Source organism: Neophocaena asiaeorientalis, unplaced genomic scaffold (genome assembly GCF_003031525.2).
Source record: "Neophocaena asiaeorientalis asiaeorientalis breed wild unplaced genomic scaffold, Neophocaena_asiaeorientalis_V1.1 scaffold85, whole genome shotgun sequence".
Classification (NCBI taxonomy): Eukaryota; Metazoa; Chordata; class Mammalia; order Artiodactyla; family Phocoenidae; genus Neophocaena; species Neophocaena asiaeorientalis.
Window position 1 is genome coordinate 4,648,744 of NW_020174301.1, and position 22,369 is coordinate 4,671,112.

General features: G+C 44.9%; 1 protein-coding gene and 2 pseudogenes across 1 annotated transcript in view; 2 read left to right on the top strand and 1 right to left on the bottom strand.

Annotated features, from left to right (window-relative positions):
• The window catches only part of ADRB1 (adrenoceptor beta 1), a 15,375-nt gene extending 14,068 nt beyond the window's left edge, over window positions 1-1,307 (top strand). The window contains exon 3 of the mRNA XM_024755926.1: window positions 1-1,307. Coding sequence (XP_024611694.1) covers window positions 1-1,307 — 1,307 coding nt within the window.
• A 10,517-nt stretch (window positions 1,308-11,824) lies between these two features.
• LOC112406905 (AT-rich interactive domain-containing protein 1A pseudogene) lies at window positions 11,825-19,276 on the bottom strand (annotated as a pseudogene).
• Window positions 16,331-18,339, top strand: LOC112406980 (stress-70 protein, mitochondrial pseudogene; annotated as a pseudogene).
• Window positions 19,277-22,369: the final 3,093 nt, after the last annotated feature.

The following is a 22,369-nucleotide window of genomic DNA, read 5'->3' on the forward strand; positions in this document are numbered from 1 at the left end:
CGTCGCCGCCCGCCTCGCTGCTGACCCCCGCCAGCGAGGGATCCGCGCCGCTGTCGCAGCAGTGGACGGCCGGCATGGGCCTGCTGATGGCGCTCATCGTGCTGCTCATCGTGGCGGGCAACGTGCTCGTGATCGTGTCCATCGCCAAGACGCCGCGGCTGCAGACGCTCACCAACCTCTTCATCATGTCCCTGGCCAGCGCTGACCTGGTCATGGGGCTGCTGGTGGTGCCGTTCGGGGCCACCATCGTGGTGTGGGGCCGCTGGGAGTACGGCTCCTTCTTCTGCGAGCTCTGGACCTCGGTGGACGTGCTGTGCGTGACGGCCAGCATCGAGACCCTGTGTGTCATCGCCCTGGACCGCTATCTCGCCATCACATCGCCCTTCCGCTACCAGAGCCTGCTGACCCGCGCGCGGGCGCGGGCCCTCGTGTGCACCGTGTGGGCCATCTCGGCCCTGGTGTCCTTCCTGCCCATCCTCATGCACTGGTGGCGGGCTGAGGGCGACGAGGCGCGCCGCTGCTACAACGACCCCAAGTGCTGCGATTTCGTCACCAACCGGGCCTACGCCATAGCCTCGTCCGTCGTCTCCTTCTACGTGCCCCTGTGCATCATGGCCTTCGTGTACTTGCGGGTGTTCCGCGAGGCCCAGAAGCAGGTGAAGAAGATCGACAGCTGCGAGCGCCGCTTCCTCAGCGGCCCCACGCAGCCGCCCTCGCCCTCGCCCGCGTCCTCGCCCGCGCCCCCGCTCCCGGCCGCCGCCGCCTCCCCGGTGGCCAACGGGCGTGCCAGCAAGCGGCGCCCCTCGCGCCTCGTGGCCCTTCGCGAGCAGAAGGCGCTCAAGACGCTGGGCATCATCATGGGCGTGTTCACGCTCTGCTGGCTGCCCTTCTTCCTGGCCAACGTGGTGAAGGCCTTCCACCGCGACCTGGTGCCCGACAGCCTCTTCGTCTTCTTCAACTGGCTGGGCTACGCCAACTCGGCCTTCAACCCCATCATCTACTGCCGCAGCCCCGACTTCCGCAAGGCCTTCCAGCGCCTGCTCTGCTGCGCGCGCCGGGCCGCCCGCGGGAGCCACGCGGCCGCCGGGGACCCGCCGCGCGCCTCGGGCTGCCTGGCGGTGGCCGGGCCGCCGCCGTCGCCCGGGGCCGCCTCAGACGACGACGACGACGACGACGACGTCGGGGCCTCGCCGCCCGCGCGCCTGCTGGAGCCCTGGGCCGACTACAACGGTGGGGCGGCGGCCGACAGCGACTCGAGCCCGGACGAGCCGAGCCGCCCGGGCTGTGCCTCGGAATCCAAGGTGTAGGGCCGGGCGCCCTCCCCGCCTCCCCGCCTCCCCAGCCCGGGCGCGGGCTCTGCGCCCCGGGAGGAAGAGAACCCGGGCGTCCCTGAATGGCTTCCTGGGGGAAGAGGAGATCTGTGTTTACTCAAGACCGAAAGCAGGTGAATTCGAAGCCCGCAAACCTCGTCTGCATCATCCAAGGCAAACAGAAAAGCCACAGACAGTGTTGCACAGAAAAGAAGGTTTGGGGAGGGATGGGAGAGCGGCTTGCTGATTTTTGTTGGGTTCTTTTTTTCTCTTTGTGGTCCGGCCTTTTGTGGGTGCGTGTGATACGTCTTTAGATTTTTCTTTTTCTCCCAGGTGGTTTTTTAACACTCTCTGCGATGACCGGGAAGGGAAGGGAGAAGCGTTAGGAGATAAGTCTCTTGACTTGGCTTCTATCCCGTTCTCGGGAACAGGAGCGGTCAACCGGAGAAAGAGGAGAGGATGACAGTTGATGAGGACGTGTTTCCTTTGCCTTCCGTTGAAATTTCATTTGAATTGCTGAGTAATGATTTCTCCTGTTCTTAAAGCAGAGGGAAAGGATGGATGCAAAAATCGCGTTTCAGGAAATTTTAAGCTATTCTTGGAACAAGCCTCACCTTGCTTTCCTCTTGTAGGGCAAGCCGGCTGTCCCCGAGAGCCTCGGTGGTCAGGCCGAGGGGTTCCTACCTCACACTGTGCACATTGCACAGCAAGATAGAAAGACTTGTTTATATTAAACAGCTTATTTATGTATCAATATTAGTTGGAAGGACCAGGCGCTGAGCCTCTGTGACGTGTGACTCTGTCCATTGAAGACAGGACAGAAAAAGAAAAGAAGAAGAGGAAACAGTTCAGATTACTGCACATGTGGGTAAAAACGAAAAACAGAACAAAATAAAAAGGCGTGATTCAAAGTGGCATTTTTGCACAGTATTAGGAACTGTAAAGTCCGCTGAAGATGTTACTTGCACAAAAAGAAATTAAATATTTTTTAACGGGGGTGGGGTGAGGTAGGGGCAGATCTTAAGAACTAAAATAAAACTCAAACTCTGCTTCTGTCGTCTATTATGTTACTGAGCTAATGATTTATTGGAAAAATACCTTTTTATACTCTTTTATCATGGTACTGTAACTGTATCCATATTATAAATATAATTATCTTAAGGATTTTTTTATTATTTTTTTATGTCCAAGGGCCCACGTGAATCTGCTGGTAAAATTTCGCACTTGTGTGTAAATACTATTTCCTCTCCGTGTTTTACCAAGTATTTATACTCTGGTGCAACTACTATGTGAGGAACTGATCCATGTGCAATAAATACCAATAAAGCACAAAAAAGATGATGTACTGTGTGTCTGTAAGGGCTCAGTGATAATGGAAAAGACAGTTTGTTTTGTTCAAAATTTAGGCTGGATTTCCCATAGAGCTCTTTTAATAGCTTTTCATGACTCAATAGTATAGCAAAATGCCTCTAGACCAAATAAGGCGTGCACCTACTGAGAGCTGCATGCTTGCCCTAAATTTTCACAGCCAGATCCAGAGTATCCTAGACTCCTTGTAGGTGTTTTCAAGATCCCATCTGCCGTACTTGCCTTAAGAAGTAATATTTGGGATTGTGCATCTTCTAAGAAAAAATGATTGAGTCAGGTACCTCAGCTGCAACTTTGCACAGAAATGCAGGAAAGAAGACTAAGTCGTGGAACCGGCATTGCCTACTTGGAATTCGGTAAGTGGCATCCACGGCTTGTTTTTGTTTTCCAACAGAAAATCAAAATCACAGTGTGTGCAGATTTCTCCAGGGGCTGTTTAGAAAGCAAAATGCTTTCATGGTTAAGCAAAAATCTATAAAAGAGCACTTAAGTAATTTTTTTTTTCTCTTGTGTAATTAAGTAGACCATTTCAGCAGAAGTTCTGGGTGGACAGGTAACAGGTAAAAGTAAATGTGAAGTTTTCAAATTTCCTAACAAGATTATGACACCCCCCAATGGATAGGATAGTTTTCCTAAAGTTAGTTCCTAAGGAAAATATAGTGAAATTCTATCTTGGGATTAATCCTACATTCTCCAAAATAAGTTTAAGTATTTCTCTTTCTTTGTATTTTTAAACAAGCTTTTCATTTCATGATGGTACAGTAAAGAAACCAAAGTGAAGAGTATAAAGGTTTGGCTTATACCGAGATTGAACATGAACAAACTCTTCGCTACCAAGGAAAAGTCAAGACCGATTATCCTTTTTTTTTTTTTGGCAATGCGATATTCTAAAAACCAGGAAAGACGAGAGTCTTCTGAGAAAGATTAATGTTGCCGATGTTTTAGAGACCAGCAGAACAGTAGCAGTTTCAACAAAAGCTGCTGTGAAGTTTAACCCCTTTGTCCAGCAAAGAAAAAAGTGGAGAGGCGGGAGATAGCAAAAGTTATTTAAAAATACAGATACATACCTAAAGAAACTCATTTTGGAGAATGTAAAAATGCCAGGGTGATATCTCACTATCCTTTCCCCTAGGAACAAATAGAGTCCATTTCTATCCTCCCTTCCCCCACCTGAATATGTAAGTTGCATTTTGTTAGGGGTTTTGTTCCTCTTCGTTTTTAAATCATACTAGAAAATTAATAGACTTAATGTCTACAGTTTCATCTGAAGAGCACTCAAGTACCAGGTAATGCTTCACTTTCCTATTTTGTCTAGATAAGTCTTTACATTTAAATAAAAAGAAATTTTCCCAGACCCAAACTTACATATAGACCCATCAAACCTTAGGTCTCAAAGTCATGAAAGTCCTATAAACTTTAATAACAAATATATATAATTTAACTGCTTAGGTCTGAACTCTTTAGTGAATTAGAGGAAACCACTATAATCTTGGGGCCAGTTTATATGTATTTGTAGGAAATAGAAAAAAAGAGTTTTCTGTGATCTCTTGAGTTCTCTAACTGAGGGTTATGGGGATTCAGAAACAGACCTTGTCAGTGATTCCTACTACCCAGGAAAACTGCTTTTCGTTGTTTTGAAGAAGACATTGATCTATAATAGAAATGTAGGAATCTGAGCTGCCAATCCCAATAGCTACATCAGTGGGAGGAGAAAACTGCCGATCCTGTTTAATCTGGTGAGATAATACACAGTAGAAGTGACAGGAGGAGGGCAGTGAGTATGCAGAAAATCAACCTCACCCCGCCGGTTTGTGTGTAACAGTACCAAAGGCATAAACCTTAAAACAGTGAACATATGACCAAGAGTCACTTAGTTGCTACATTTGAAATTATGTTTCGGTTGCATGCTGTAAAGTTCTCTATGTGTAACAAGATATTCCAGCATCCATAATTCTCCCTCCAGTGTAGGAATCTATAATTGGTATAGAAGATAGCTTCATCCCTTGGTGAACTTGGCAATGTAAAACTTTGTAAATAGAGCTCATTTTTTCTATCCAGGCTTTCTTTGGAACTGGAATTATTAATAACCGCTAAGTGGCTATTGTGAAACCTTTCCTTGTTAAGCACATTTTCCTAGTTTCGCATTTTGTTGAGCGTGCTGACTTCCTCTGGCAATATGTAAAATTGCCAGACGGAAATTCTGCATTCGAAGTCTCAGGGTGATATTAGCATTCAAGTTTTTAGCAAGAGCTTCTAAGCAAGGGTCAAAAGGAAAATTATTAAGTTTTACTGCCATTTGTGAAAGGCTTAAAAAATTTTTTTAACAAAGCAGGACCCATCAGTTCTTTGGAAGGAAAACAATTTAAAACCTTAGCCGTAATTCAAATTAAACACATTGGCACAGATAATTTAGTTTTATGTGTACATTTCTGGCATTATGTGCTGAGAAATACTAATTCTTTTGACTCCCTGCCAATTTGCTACTAATCAAAATGGAGAAGATATGCACTGTTTGGATTATACCTAAAAATAGTTGTACTACAGTCACATCAGCAAATGGAATTAATTTCTCTTTCTTCTCCTTCACACACACCCTCCACATTATTTAAATTTCCATCTAGAATATTGCTTGTGAATCTCCTAATTTGTGATTCAATGTGTCCCAGAGTGCACTGCTACATTGCAATTATTTTAAAGCAAATTCTAGGGGTGGGATAGGGAGGGTGGGAGGGAGACGCAAGAGGGAGGAGATATGGCGATATATGTATACGTATAGCTGATTCACTTTGTTATACAGCAGAAACTAATACACCATTGTAAAGCAATTATACTCCAATAAAGATGTTAAAAAAAAAAAAAGCAAATCCTATCAAACTACTTTCTGAGAAATACACCTGTCCTAAAATTCCAACTTTTACTCTGTTCTCATTTAAAGGGTCTCTACTAAATAGTCCATATAATGTCATCAAAGACGTATTAATACTATAAATAGATACTTCGTGGATTAATTTACCTCCTGATAGTCTCTTTACCTTTTGTGGGAGATAGTTTCTGAATCAATAAGACTTGGTCATTTGATGGAGCAGTTAATAGGCTTCCAGATCCAATCGCTCTAACGACAGACTGGAAAACAGCAGCCCAAAGGAGAAGCTGACAACATTAGAGCATGATCTTGGCAGTCATCTTAGCAGCACCCAAGAAAGCATGGAAAGTAACTGTCTACACCCTTTAAACCTTTGTCTTCACTTACATGTTGCCTTCACTCTGAGCACATCTCTACCTTCCTGGTACCTGAAGCCAGTTCTTGCCTTGGACATACCCTATACTCACCAGCCCTTCTCTTGAGCACATCTTCATTTCCTCTTGAATGAACTAGAACCATCTAGAACATCTCGATAAATTGTCTTCCTGGGAGCATTAACTTTTCATGAACAGTTTCCTAAAGCTCTGATTTTCAACATCTCTCAATACTTAAGATTCTTGTTTTCTTCTCTCTCCATGTCCCCTGGCTCATAGCTATTAATTAATATTAGCAAGATCACATTGTTTTCTTCCTATTTATGACAGAACTTACCTATGATGCATTTTAAATGTCTTAAGTTTGGACTTCTTCCTGAGAATTTCAGTATTGCTCATAATTATGAGGAGAAAAACATTTTAAACTCTGTACTTTTCCTATAAAAAGTCTTCATGTTGAGTTTAATATTTGTGGTGTGGGGCTTTCTTAACAGGCTTTATTTTCCTGTTTTTCTTTATTTTTCAGTTCTTAACTGTATGACCTTGTCCGTTTTTCAGCATCCTGATTGCAAAGGATAACATGAGCTGTTACACCTTCAACTATTTGTAAATTAGTTTTCCTAATCATTAGGCTAGCTGATTTGTGGGAATTGTGGGTAAATTTTTACTCTAGGAGAGCAGAAAACGTGTTCAAGCAGACAGTCCAAAGACTGGCTGCTCTGGCTCCTCTGTATTTGCTGCTGTGCCCAGTGAGCTTGGAGAAGTCAGTTGGTTTCCCTGCTACTCGGGTTCACTTCCCACAAATCCTGATCAGTAGCCTTTGTTTGTAAATCCCTCTGAGATGCTCTGATAGAAGGAGTTTATACCTTTGTACAGTCTATCATTTCGAATACTTCCTCCTGACCTTCTTTTCCCTTTCCTTGCAACTCCACCCACAAAATCCCTGTTGTTTTTTTTTAAAGTGAAAAGAACGACTAAGAATAGCAAATATATATATATATATAAAATACCCCATGCATCCCAAGAAACAGTCCTTCACTTATTATTATACTTAAAATTCCATACACACAAAAAATTCCACAAAAACCACAACTGAATAAAATAGTCTCCTTCCCAAACATCAGATTAAAAAACCTGTTTGCTCTGTGCTAAGCAAAAGTGGTTGTTTAATGATTCTGAACCCACGGCCACTTTGAGAAAAGTAAGTCAATTTGGAAGGTAACTCCACGATTTTGCATTGAGTTGTAAACACTAAAAGCAACTCTCTAGATTGTTCTCCTTTTCCTGGAATAGCAATTCAGAGATGAAAAGTGCTGAGAGCAATGGCAGTTCGTATTTTTGCTTACCTCTCTTTTGTGGCTTGCAGGGCATTGGGTTTCTTTGTTCCCAATTTAATGAACAGAGGCAAATCTACAGGAACTTCACTGACTGAAAATATCTATTATGTTAACTAAAGAAACTCACCTGTGATCTTGAGGTCCTAGTTAAAAATGCTTTTAAAGAGTAAACATTAATAGATGTTCCAATGACATTTTCTGCAGTGAGTTTTTTCTAAAGCCATTAAAGTTAACAGTTTAGTACGATGCTCTTTTTAAAGAATTCCTTGTGTTTAAATGATTCAGTGATCAGTCCTGAAATAATGTGTGGGTTTTTTTCCCTTAAAATAGGCATATCTTAATAAAACTGAGTCACCCAGAAAAACTCCAGAATTTTCGGCATGGGAAGGACCTAGATATGTCTAGTAAACAACACCCCTACTCTATATAAAACAGATAATCAACAAGGACCTACTGTATAACACAGGGAACTCTACTCAATATTCTGTAATAACCTGTATGAGAAAAGAATCTGAAAAAGAATGGTTTGTATATATATGTATAACTGAATCACTTTGCTGTACACCTGAAACTAACACAGCATTGTAAATCAACTCTACTCCAATATAAAATAAAAATTAAATTAAATTTAAAAAATAAATAAAAGTAATGGACAAAAACAAAAACACCACTATACTCAAGCAACGGTATAACTAGATCAGTACAGACCACCAAGACTGACGAGACATAATCTGAGATGTAAAGACCTGACCCATCATTTAATTACCAGTCTTATCAGCAGATGTTTCCTTTGTAGCTAACCCAGATCCCTCTTACTGTTTTGACTCATGATTAATCTCAATGGAATCTGAAAACTAATGACTGAGCCACTATTTTCTGTAGTAAAATCCTTCCAGTGATACATATGAAAAACAGTGCCCTCCCCCTCAGCTTTCTATGTGCTAAATCCATTTCCTCTTATAAACAACTTTCATTTCATTTCAAATCCTTTCATTCTTTCTGTTGTTCAAATGGGGGTCCCATTACATCCCAGTTACAGGGATTTTTCCTGGCTGGAGACTGGAATGAAATACGGCACTGTGCAGTGTTCAGTGTGGCACCAGGCCTGGTGGCATCAACATGCCATCCTTCCTGTAACTGTGTTGCTAATGTTTTTAAACATCTCCGAGTCACAAAATTCCGAGGATCTGAAAAAATACGGTACCAAGTGACAAAGGTAACATGAAAATTGTAAGTCCTTACAGTGCTGCAAAAAGCATTCTTGCAAGCACAGGACAATATAAATTTTACTCAAAACAGGCAACCCATAGAACTCCCTCTTCAAGCGGCAAATGTTTACAAGTCTCTTCAAACCTTTTGAGTGTTAATATACCTATACAGATAAATACATTAGAGATGCTCAGAAGACACCTGGGGAGCTTAACTATTTGGAGGCTTTCTGTGATTAGTTTTTAAGTTGTGATTCATATGTTTACCTGTTCCTGAAAGATCGAGGGTACTGTGTCCTGAATGAGTGTGCTGTATGGGATACAACCAGCTGAAAACACTGGGCCTGTCCCCAAGGCACCCACACTCTGGCTGGGGAGATCAGACATCCACAAGTGAAAAGTGACAAAGAATGAGACAGGTGTGGCTGCATGCCAGACACGTGGCCAAAAGTAAGGGCTCTAGACCGGCTCTAATAGAAATACAATGCAAGCTGTATATTTAATTTTACACGTTCTAGTAGCTACGTTTTTTTAAAGTAAAAAACAGGTGAAGCTAGTGTTATCATTTCAACATAGAATTGGTGTAAAACTCTATGAAGGAGATGCTTTTTTTATACTAAATCTTTGAAATCTGATGTACATCTTACAGCCATCTCAATTGAGACCACATTTCAAGTGTTCAACAGACACATATGACTGGTGGCTACTGTCCTGACACTTCAGCTCTAGAGTTCAGAGGACATGGATGGGTAGGAGTGGATGGATAGGGTGGCATAATCTAGAGGCTTGGTGATGTAGTAGATCTTGGATAAGGCGATAAACCTGTGTGAAAGGCCATTCCATGAGAAGTTGCTGGGGGAAGAAAACTGCATGAACAAAAGCATAGGGATATAGGTAGTTGAGATGAATTTTTAGACAATGAGTAGCCAGTTACAGACGGTTCATGTTGATGGAGTAATTAGAAGATGAAACTGGACAAGTAGTTCGGGAACAGACCAGAAGGTTAATGCAAAAGTGTTGAACTCTAACCTTCCCGGAAGCCTGGAGATTGACGATCAAGAGTGTTATGAGAAAAAAAAAAAAAAAAGTGTTATGAGAAAAGCAGTGTTTTAGAAAGATTAACCTGGCATCAGAGGCATGACAGGTGGATATCACATCTTAATCTTCCAAATAATTGAGTTAAGTAAATTCAATAATCATATTTTATAAATCAAGAGACTAATATTTATATAATCTCATATAAAAAATATGAGTTCATTATTAAACTGGCTTTCTGGTTCTCATATATCAACCCCAGGAGCCGACCCAGAGAAATGCAGCCCAGAGAAGCCGACCCAGGTTTCTGAGTGCATAATGCTGACAGCCTGGCCAATGACGGAAGGTTCTGCCCCCTTAGATGTAAGGCATATGAGCTCAGGTGATTTGTTCAAGACAACAGGTAAGCAGTCTGGATCAAGTCTAGGTGCCTGACTCCTAAGTCCATCTCTTACTCCTGTCACCAAACTGCTTGTCTGTTCCCCACAAGACTGGAAGCTCCAACACACTGCCTGGCACAAGGTATGAACTCTAAATTTTCATTGGCTGAATTCCACTGTTGCAGAAGTGAATTCCACTTCTGCAACAGTCCAAGCACAGGGTGATAACAGGCCTCACTAGAGCACTGCACTGCAAGAAGATGTGATGTAACCCTCTATTTCCTTTGAAATTCAGATTTTCACTAGCAGACATAAATAATAGTTTCTCTAAGAAAGGTGCTAAGCCTCAAATTGCAACGTATATGGGGCATTCTTTGCTAGTGTCACAGGAAACAATGAGATTCTTTCCCAAAAATTTCTAAGAAATGGATTTATTTCTAGAAATGGCACCTAGATTGCTGGAATGTATTTTAGCAACATATATTCAATGAGCATACACTGTATGAAAATGTACATCATTATTCTTTAAAAATAGGCATTTCTCTAAAATTGTTAAGTCAGAACTACATGTTCTAGGCTCCAGGTTCAGTTATCAATGTGTAAAATACTTGATTTATTTGTCACTTATTGTATTCTATTTTCAATGGGGTTCTCTCTTTTGTAACTGGAAGATTTGTAGCCATTTTTCTTACTGGACTTTACAAGGGAAAAAGTCCCTTTCCCCACCCCCAAGTTTTCTCCCTAGACCCCCCAACAGTTAACATAGCTAAGAGAATCAGATTCCATTTCACTAACTTAGAGATGTCTGGCAAGAGATTAAATAGCTGTGTCTCACTTTGTGCAGGTCACCAACTTGTTAACTCGTCATACTATAAAGGGGTAGCTGGGAGGGGGACCAAACTGTGGGGCTCCAAGAGTATGTGCAAAATGTACAACGTCATATATATACACACGTGGCAGCGCAAGCGCTGCAGCTAAAGGTTAAAACCAGTTCTAAGGGTTATTCATACAATCAAGGAGGAGACAAAGAGGTCAGGGTGTTGTAGGTTCACACATGATACTTTGGGGGAAAAGCCTTTTCTTTTTTTTGCCCCCTCAACATTTAACTAAAAACATTGTTTAAAACTACAGCTTGCTGCTGACCCAGCGTTTTCTCTTGTTTCCATGTGAGACATTATTATTACAATATGTTCACAGTATCAGGTGTACAGTACAGTACATGAAACGGTCTACACTCTACTGCACACGCCTCTCCAGTGAACAGGGTTTGTCCACAACTGCGAACTTCTCGGTTCCTGGAAGATTGTGAATGTACAACCATAAACCATACACAGTTCAGCAGTCACCATTTTTGTCCTTCAGGGTTGTTTTTGGTTTGTTTTTTTTAACCATTAAAAACATTATGGGGCTTCTCTGGTGGCGCAGTGGTTGAGAGTCCGCCTGACGATGCAGGGGACACGGGTTCGTGCCCCAGTCCAGGAAGATCCCACATGCCGCGGAGCGGCTGGGCCCGTGAGCCATGGCCGCTGAGCCTGCGCGTCCGGAGCCTGTGCTCCGCAACGGGAGAGGCCACAACAGTGAGAGGCCCGCGTACTGCAAAAAAACAAAACAAACAAACAAAAAAACATTATGAAATGTGGCATCCCCTTGATGCCAGGACTGGGAAAGCCATTTTTATTTGTATTTATTTTCCCCCAAACTCACTGTAAACGACAGTAACTTTGGTTAAAATAAAAAAAGTCTTCTATGTAGGCAGAGCTTTGTCTTTTCAAATAGGGCTGGGTCCTGAGGGGAGTAAAGTGAGGACAGGGAATAGAAAGATCGGGAGGAAGAAGGGGCGAGAAGGAGGAGGAACGAGAACTAGGAGAGACTTTTTTTCCGAGGGAGAAGCTGGACAGCACAGGGTAAACTGGATTCTGAGGTGGTTTTGCATCAGTAAAGGGCAACAGTCAAGTTTCTAAGTTCTCCATGCGCGCGCACGCGCACACAGGGAGGGAGGCGTCCCACGGCTGTCCTGACTGACCAATCAAAAACAGAACATCGCAAATGACTTGTGAAACCAGTGAGTTCCTCGACGGTGATACCGAGATGTCCGACAGCCGTGACTCATACAGCGTGAACTCCGAGTGTTTCTCGTCCACCTTGGCCAGGGCCAGCAGCGCACGGGCAGCCTGCCGCATCACGTCCACACTAGCTGGCTCCAAGGGCGGGTTCTGCGTGTGGAGCAGGCTGGCCTGGCTCTGCTGGAACCGTGTGGCAGCAAGGCTGTCCTCCAGGAAGCCCAGGAGGTTGCCGATGCTGCCTTTCTGCACTGCAGTGGCACAGGCTGCCAGGCTGTCACCCTGTGCCAGGTTGGCTAGCAGTACCACAGCCATCTCCCGGCACACCGGGTTCTCTGGGTCACTGAGGAAGCGCACCATGGTGCTGTACAACTTCTCCAGGCGGCTGAAGGGGGCTGTGGCCAGGATCAGGTCCACATTGCTGTCCTGGATGCTGAGTTTGCTGAGGGTTTCCAAGACCAATCTCTACGGGGAGAGGACGGCGTTGTGGCCCAGGGTGGAGAAGGGGTCCTGGGCTTCAGCTGAAGGGCAGACTGCCCAGTGTAGGAGTCCATCCAGGACAGGCAGGCAAATGCCCTCGGGGTATGGGGAGAGGTCCAGCTGCCCCGACCTGTTGGCGAGCGTGACCAAGGTGTTTTCCCGAAGCGTCTCCAAGCAGTCCCACCACCACTCCACTTTGTTGCAGCTCACCCCTTGGTCCTGCTCCTCCTCCTTCTCGTAAGTCAGTGGCGCCTGCTTCCGTTCCGGGTGCTTGTGGTGCAGAAGGATCAGCTTGCCCAGGATCAGCGGCAGCCCCGGGTGCTTGGACATCTCAAAGTCGTTGCCTGGCACAAATGACAGACTTCGGATGGTATTGGAGACACAGACGCAGCGTTTGGCTAGGGAATCCTGCCAGCCCAGAAGGGTACACAGTGGGGTGTCATCTTTACTGTGGGGTTCATCCTCTAGGATCTTGATGTTCCGATGGCTCTGTGCTGGGCTGATGCCAAATGGAAACTTGCTGCTTTCCTTGGTGGCCTCTACACTCTTAGCTCCCTCCTTGGTCAGTGTGCTAGACTGGGTGGACAACATGTCGTCCATAGTGGCTGTGATCCGTTTTTCTGGAGGGCCATCAGTCGGGGGGCCCTCCTGCTCTGTTGTCCCTGGTGTACCCTCTACTGCTGTGACATACTTCCGAGTGACTGGTGGGCAGGGTACATGAGGCCGGGAAGGCAGCAGCTCTGTTTTGCTCTCAAAGTGGGTCTGGATATGCTCGGTGGTGACCCCCCACCAATCCGCCAGTGCAGCAAGCCACTGTCAAACTCCTGCACGCGCCCTAGCTTATCTGAGCAGCCCACCACAGACGGCTTTTGCACGAGCTTTCCTGGAAGCCTGTCAAACTCACTAATCAGCTTCTCCTCACGATTCTCTGAGGTGGCTTTGTCCTTGCCCGCAAAGGCCATCTCCTCATCATTTTCAATTACTTCCTCCTCTTCTTCCTCCTCTAGTTTAGGACCTAGAAGGTCTATCCTCCTTCTCCCCCTGCACAGGAGCTGGACTAGATGCTTTGCTGAATCTCCCAGGGTCCAGTAGTGTTCTCTGTCCTGGGTCACCCACCTCATACTCCTTTAAAATGCCAAAGATCTCAATCAGGCAACGTGGGAAATATTCCACAAGGAGCTCTAGCAACCCTGGGAGCTGACTGAGGTTGACAGTCATGATGCTGTTGTTATCATACAGCAGGATGTTAATGGTGTCTAATGCCCACGTGCTCTCTGCCAGCAGCCCGGACTTGAGGGACATCATTACCCGCCACGCCTGCAGGGTTCCGATGTCTTTCGTCGTGAGCCGGCTCCTCTGCTTCAACACAGGCTGTGTGGCTTCAACAGAGCCAGGTGGGAAGGTGATGTCCCGCCGAATCATAGGGGCTGCACAGGGGCAGGTGCTATGCGTGAGGCAGGTACTGGGGGACCTGGCTTCTGCATCTTCTTCCCGGAGTGCAGGAATGGAGACTTGCTAGGAGAGCTGCGGTTCTCCATTGGCCGGGGCAGGGGAGCATGTGATTCTGCGTGCTCGGTGGGGGCTGGTAGTTGGATGGAGGGGGCCTCGTCATGGGGGACACGGGGGCAGAAGGACCATATGGGGGCTGGCGTGTGCCATGGGAAGGCCATGGGCCTTCATGGTTGGCTCTCTGATCCGTGTGCAGCATTTCATGTTTGGTTCACGCCCTGATAGGCAGCGCCTTGCAGGGCAGAGCCCGTGCTCTGCCTGCTGGCGTAACTGTGAATGAGTGCTTTTCAAAGTTCATTTCTCAAAGGTCAGAAATAATTTATTGTGTGTCAGTCCGGTTTGGAGAGATGAGAAAGGTGCTTTGTTCTTCTTTTAAACGTGACCGCATAGACACATACACACAGAATTACAAAAGCTTCTCAGGCAAAAATATAGGGTCTAGCTCCACAAACTCTTACCTGAGAGCCTGGGGGGCAGTTATGTTTTAGAATTCAGGATTTGGGGGATTCTAGGAACATAATACGGTACATATTACAGAACATCTTAAGCAGGGTCCCAGGTCAGCATTCCATAATCAAACATTAATGTCTCTGCAGCGAAATGTATGATTGTTCATACTGAGTAGATAAATAATGACTATAAAAAGCCTCATGCCAGTTCAGGTCAGATCTTACTGCCAAATGAGTTCAATTCAGGTCACATTTACTCTCAAGTGAGTTATGGGAAAAAAACTCTATCTTCAGAGCTTTCTAGATTTGGGAATTGAGAGTGAGAAATTGTGGACCTGTATTATGAAATATTCCTTCATAGAATGTCATCTACTCTTTAGGGAAGGCAATGAAACATATTTAAACCTACCAAATATGTTAAATCAATTAATTTTCAAATAATATTATTCAATAGATACTTGTCCAATGAGGAATAAACACAGTTATTTAAACAGTGACAATTACAGGGAGATCTGATATAATAGGCTACATCCTGTTAGCGGACATTAAGAATGGCCGAAGGCTTGGGGACTTCCCTGGTGGTCCAGCGGTTAAGACTCCGCACTCCCAATGCTGGGGGCTTGGGTTTGATCCCCAGTCAGGGAACTAGATCCCACATGCATGGCGCAACTAAGACCCAGCATAGCCAAATAAATAAATAAATGCATATTTAAGAAAAATAAAAGAATGTCCAAAGGCTCGATAGTGATTGGTGGGCAACTTATTTGCAAACAATCAACAAGAGCCAATATGTTATACAGCCAACCCATTGCTTGTTAGTGGCAACATATCAGCTATGAAAATATCCTTGATTAATTCAAGGCTGATTTCAAAGAATCTCAGGATTGGAATCACTTTAAAATCACTGTAGTCCAACCACCTCTCAGAGCAAAGAATCTTCTTATCCTTAGGTCACCAACCCCTTAAAGTTACAAAAGAAAAAAAGAAAAGGGAAAAAAGGTTATGATCTTCACCCCAGAAAGATGCACATACATGATAAGTGTCACAATCATTTCCAAGGGATCTACTGACCCCGAGTTCAGAATTCCTGCCTAGATGCTTGCCATATTTGAAAAGAAAGCTAATGTTTTATAATTTCACAGCAATCTTACTACCCTGGAGAGCTTCTATATTTTAAGTTGCTCATAAATTGACTGTGGTCATATGTTTCAATGGCTTCTGTGACATTTATCTCAACTTATGATGTTCTATGCAATCTTTATAAGAATTTTTTTTTTTTTTTTTTTTGCGGTACGTGGGCCTCTCACTGTTGTGGCCTCTCCCGTTGTGGAGCACAGGCTCCGGACACACAGGCTCAGCGGCCATGGCTCATGGGCCCAGCCGCTCCGCGGCACGTGGGATCCTCCCGGACCGGGGCACGAACCCGTGTCCCCTGCATCGGCAGGCGGACTCTCAACCACTGCGCCACCAGGGAAGCCCAAGATAAATATTTTTGAACTCACTGTGACCCTTTGTCTTTACCATAAAGGTTGAAAAGAGGAAACATGATGACATTTTTTGGCTTTTCTTTTTGTATTTTTACATCCCACATCACACATAACTCAGACGGGGGAAAGAAAGAAAAAGAAATCCTCGATATACCGCTTTTAGCCTCCTGGTCTGTCACGGAGCCCAGACCTGCCGCAGCTGGCACGGGAGGACACGCTTTTCCCTACCATCATGCCCCGAAGCGTATTAGCCATAGGCCCTGACTCCGGAAGCAGCGTTCAGGTATTTTCTTATCAGGCAGCGCGCTGGCGCCTCAGCGGAAGAGCTGGCTTCCAGGCCGCAGCGATCAAACCCCGCCCCCCACCTCACGTAGTTGGAGGTTTCCAGAAGCGCTAGCATCACCGCGCCGCGCAATTCTCGATGGTCCGAGCGCGTGTTTGCTGCCTCGTATTTCCACCATTAACCAGCCATGCTAAGCGCCAGCCGAGACGCAGCAGCCCGTCTTGTCGGCGCCGCAGCCTCCCGGGGCCCCCCAGCCGCCCGCCACCAGGATGGCTGGAATGGCTTTAGTCATGAAGCTTTTAGAATTGTTTCAAGGCGGGACTATGCATCAGGGAGCAGTTGTTGGTATTGATTTGGGTACCACCAACTCCTGTGTGGCAGTTATGGAAGGTAAACAAGCAAAGGTGCTAGAGAATGCTGAAGGTGCCAGAACCACCCCCTTCAGTTGTAGCCATTACAGCAGATGGTGAGCGACTCGTTGGCGTGCCGGCCAAGCGACAGGCTGTCACCAACCCAAACAACACATTCTATGCTACCAAGCGTCTCATTGGCCGGCGATATGATGACCCAGAAGTTCAAAAAGACATTAAAAATGTTCCTTTTAAAATTGTCCACGCCTCTAATGGCAATGCCTGGGTTGAAGCTCATGGAAAACTCTATTCCCCAAGTCAGATTGGAGCATTTGTGTTGATGAAGATGAAAGAGACTGCAGAAAATTACTTGGGGCACACAGCAAAAAATGCTGTGATCACCGTCCCAGCGTATTTCAGTGCCTCTCAGAGACAGGCCACTAAGGATGCTGGCCAGATATCTGGACTAAATGTGCTTCGGGTAATTAATGAACCCACAGCGGCCGCTCTGGCCTATGGTCTAGACAAATCAGAAGACAAAATCCTTGCCGTATATGATTTAGGTGGTGGAACTTTTGATATTTCCATACTGGAAATTCAGAAAGGAGTATTTGAGGTGAAATCCACCAATGGAGACACTTTTTTAGGTGGTGGAGACTTTGACCAGGCCTTGCTGTGTCACATTGTGAAGGAGTTCAAAAGAGAGACAGGGGTTGATTTGACCAAAGACAACATGGCGCTTCAAAGGGTTCAGGAAGCCGCTGAGAAGGCCAAGTGTGAACTCTCTTCGTCTGTGCAGACTGACATCAATTTGCCATACCTCACGATGGATGCTTCTGGACCCGAGCATTTGAATATGAAGCTGACCCGGGCTCAGTTTGAGGGGATTGTTACTGATCTAATCAGAAGCACCACAGCTCCAGGCCAAAAAGCCACGCAAGATGCAGAAGCCAGCAAAAGTGACATAGGAGAAGTGATTCTGGTTGGTGGCATGACTAGGATGCCCAAGGTTCAGCAGACTGTGCAGGCTCTCTTTGGCCGAGCCCCAAGTAAAGCTGTCAATCCTGATGAGGCTGTGGCCATTGGAGCTGCCATTCAGGGAGGTGTGTTGGCTGGTGATGTCACAGATGTGCTACTCTTGGATGTCACTCCCCTGTCTCTGGGTATTGAGACTCTGGGAGGTGTCTTCACCAAGCTTATTAACAGGAACACCACTATTCCAACCAAGAAGAGCCAGGTGTTTTCTACAGCTGCTGATGGACAGACTCAAGTGGAGATTAAAGTGTGTCAGGGTGAGAGAGAGGTGGCTGGAGACAACAAACGTCTTGGACAGTTTACTTTGATTGGGATTCCCCCAGCCCCTCGTGGAGTCCCTCCAATTGAAGTTACATTTGACATTGATGCCAATGGGATTGTACAAGTTTCTGCCAAAGATAAGGGTACAGGACGCGAGCAGCAGAGTGCGATCCAGTCTTCCAGTGGGTTAAGCAAAGATGATATTGAAAATATGGTTAAAAATGCAGAGAAGTATGTTGAGGAAGACCGGCGAAAGAAGGAACGAGTTGAAGCAGTTAATACGGCTGAAGGAATCATTCATGACACAGAAACCAAGATGGAAGAATTCAAGGACCAATTGCCTGCTGATGAGTGCCACAAGCTAAAAGAAGAGATTTCCAAAATGAGGGCGCTGCTCGCTCGAAAAGACAGTGAAACAGGAGAAAACATAAGGCAGGCAGCATCTTCGCTTCAGCAAGCATCACTGAAGCTCTTCGAAATGGCATACAAAAAGATGGCATCTGAGCGGGAAGGCAGTAAACTTTGGAGTCGAAAGGACAACATATTATGATGCTTGGGAGTGAAGGGATCTCCTGAGCTGAAATGGGCAAAACTTCAGTCTTCTACTGTGTTTTTGCAGTACTCTCTATATAATTTCCTGAATATGTAAATTTCGTGACCATTAGCTAATGATCATTTAACAAGTGATAATTCCCAACAGTACAAAGTTCACAGTATTCTGTCCCTAGCCTGTCATTCCTTTTCAGCTGCATGTAAAATGGGGGGAAAGATGATTTACTGATCATTCTAAAGATTTAACGTTGTTTTGTGCTGAAGTGGCTGTATTTTCAAAGGGGTGAAACCATCTCACACACTGAAGACAGGTCTGCAATGAGACCATAGGGGGATGAGATCCTTCTAGTTACCTAAGTACTGCTGTACCAGCCTGTGTGTATATGGAGTTCTTCAGCTGAGGCCTTGCAAGGCAAGCCAGCTGTGCCATGTTGGGAGGTAGGGCAGGGGAAGCTAAATCAATGTAAAACTGAGCTAGCTATTTATGTGAGGTCCAGCTTCTAAAACACAAGTCTCCCAAACTTTCTGAAGGCATACTTTCCTAGCTACCCTTTGGCCTGTGTCTGGCACCTGTATCCCTGATGACTGTTCTTTTTGATCCATTCTGGATTTTTTAAAAAAATAAAAAGGAAAAGCAAAAAAAAAAAAAAAATCCTCTAAGGAAAAAACATAAAATTTCCTGCTAATAATTTATCAAGCAACAATTTTCAATTTGACATTAACTGGAATAGGAAATGATGGAGTAACTTTTCTAAGTGTGGAGCTGTCATGGGAGAAAAGACTTATCCTAGCCTCTGGCATCAAATCGTGATTTAGATCTGTCAGCATTAGGCACACCCTTTCCTTTCTTTGACATTTTTAGGCGTCTGATAGGAGAGGATTCTGCGTGTGCTGCAGTAGAAACTTCCTTCTATGCGCTTATCCGAACGGTTCATCAAGAGCATCCTCCTCGATCCAAGCGTCTCAAGGAGACTGACTCACCAACACCAGCCCCTTGGCACACCCGAAGAAGGAGTACCTGAACTCCACAATCACATCAAAAAGACTGATTTCTCTTTGTGTACGAAACTGAGAGCAGTGGTTCCTGCTAGGCATGGACAGAAAAAGTGTCCTGCAGCCTCTTTCCAGTTAGTCTGGTGAAATTGGACATAAACTGTCCTAAGGGCCAGCTGGAGCCCAGCTGGAATCTCACCCTGTTACTAGGCATCTTCCAATAGCTTGCTGCACTGTCCTCATGTCCACACAAGGACTATGCAAGGAAAAGACCAGGCAGGCCAACAAAATCACGGCCAAGTCAGATGATGGGCTCCTTGCCCTTCCTGCATGTAGTCTCACCATCAGACTCAGCCCGGGTCCCAGGGAAAGTGATGGAGAGCAATCCTTAGGTCAAGTGGCCAAGGGATGTGAACGGTTTCCCTTCCCATTGTTGCCCTTGAGGACCACTTCTTTGCCTCTCCCTGTAGGAGAAAAACTCTCAATCACAATAATTCATGTGTTTGGCTTGTTCCTTTGCTACCATTCAGTGTCAAAGATATACCATGAATATTACAAAAGACAAAATCCGATGGGATCTTGAGAGCTTTATGCTAAGTGCGAATCAGACACAAAAGCCATATGTTACATGATTCCATTTACGTGAAATGTCCAGAATAGGCCAATCTATAAAGACAGCGTGTGGATAAATGGTCACCAGAGGCCGGGGTAGGGGGTCATGGAGGATGTTGGGTGCACCATTCCCTTTGGGTGACGAAAATGTTCTGGAATTGGAGAGGAATGATGATTGCCCCTTTTTACATGTACTAAATGCCACTGAATTGTGAGCTTTCAAATGGTTAAAATGGTGAATTTTACGGTATTTTTTTTTTACCACAATAAAAAGAAATGTGATGGGGTCCTTTTCTACTAGGCTTGCATTTTTATTTCTGTAGACAAAAACATATAAGATGAAAATTGGAGGAAATATTTCAACAAAAGACAGAAGAGGAGAAAATTTATTCTAGCTTTGAAAATAGTTCAATTTGTTTTTATCAAAGTTGAAAGCAAGCAAGGGAGCATCTCAGTCTTCATGAGCCAACGCAATTCTCTCATCTTACAGCTAAGAAGTGAAGGCTTTCGGGGTAACCTGGTCTGGAGAGGAGACAACCAGATTTGAATCTGGTTCTGCCAGATTCTGGCCTACCACTAGTCTACATTACTGCCTGTGTGACTTGAATGCATTTACTCAGTCTCTCTGAACCTCAGTTTCCACATCAATAAAATGGGCCTGGAAGTCCGCAAAAGGTCACCAGACCACTTGTTGATAACAGCAAAGCTAAATTTATCAGAACTTGGTGCAGTAAGGGAGAATGCCATCCTGACAAAGCCTTAATTTCTCAGAAGAGAAAGTCAAAATGGATATTTATAGGGTTTTAGGATCTGGTCTCAAGTGACTTACAGCAGGTCTTTCAAGGTGGAGCTGACTGAGATTGGGCAGATTTCGTAGCATCATAGGGTCAGTGGAAACAACAGGGCGACGGGCTTGAAGCAAGTCTTGACTAACTAACTGTTGTTTGAATAGCCGGCTGTTTACCTGTTGCTCTGGATAAACTGATCTGCAGGAATTTCCTGAGGCAAACTGTGCAGTTATTATTGGTTTACAATCTTATCGTTTCTGAGGGAAGGGTTCCTGGAACAAACAAGCAAGTCATGTTGACATGGGTAGTCTCAGCTCCAGGCCCTAAGAGTTCTGTCACGTGTGATGTAGGGGGCCTCAGAGGTACTATGGTTATATGTCAAGCACATAACCATTGCCTACACCCAACAAATCCTTTATTTTCTCCCAAAATCTCACCAGCATTCCCACTAAACACTTGCTCCTAGATGGTGAATCTCAGCCAGAACTAGAACCAAGTCTTCTGCCTTGCTTTCTAGAACCCTTTCCGTGATTGGGTTGGGTTCTACCTCTCCTGGCATAGGCAAATGAATTCAGCCACGGTAAAAAGCCCCAAGTATTTTTTGCCACACTGAATGAAGAAGCAGCAGAGCAGAATCGTTGTGATGCCAACAGACCTGGGTCTTAGGTTTTCTGTCACTGGATCTGACCCTAGGCCAATTATTTGCCTCTCAAGCCTCACTTCCTCACCTATAAAACAAGGATGGCCATGCTTAGCACTCAGTACATACTCACCTAATCTTTTAAATTAATAAATCCATGCTCCCAAATTCTAATTTCAATTCCTTTTCTCAGGCTTGACAAAGATGAATTTTTGTTTTGTTTTGCACTTGTTCCTTATCTTCAGAGAGGACCTGGGTGTGGCTCTCGGGATGCTGAGAAAGCAGCCTTTCCAATGGCATCCGGAGCTTTCCTGCTCAGAGGAAGGACATAAAATCCCCTGGGACCTGAGGGACCCACAGAGTTTAAGCCAAAAAGGTTCACATTATTTAAATAGGCAGCCCCAAGGTCTGATAATCTGAACCTCATCAAGCCTAACTTCTCTGTCTGACTACTTGCTTTTTCTCCTATCCTATGACTTCCAACATCCTTCATGGGCAGAGCCGTTGACAGTTTTAGCTACTCCCCTTCAACCTGATTTACTGCCTAGGGCTCAAGTACAACAGTCTTTGTTTCAGTATTTATTTATATAAACTAGCAGTTTGTCTGACCTGTAGAATTACCCACATCTATATGGCAGGTTAAATCTATGACAGGCGAGTATTGCAAATAATTCCTATTCTGGACACTTCCAATGGAAGCATCAGAAAAAAAGGCCCCCAAACTAGGTATAGGGACCTGCATGGGTTCTAATACCCTCTGCTCCCAGTAAGTTTGGGGGAATAATTTTATACCTCTTTACCACAATGTTGAATTTGAAAAAGGCTGCTGGTTGAACAGGGTAACAGCTAAGATCTTTTCCTAGCCCCGATGAGCTGTTAACTACCTACTTTTAACCAAGGGTGTTTTCCTGAAAGTTCACGCTCTCCTAGAAGGCAAACCCAGTAACTTTCTAATGGGTTTTTCAAGAGATCAAATTTTATGGGTTAATTAATAT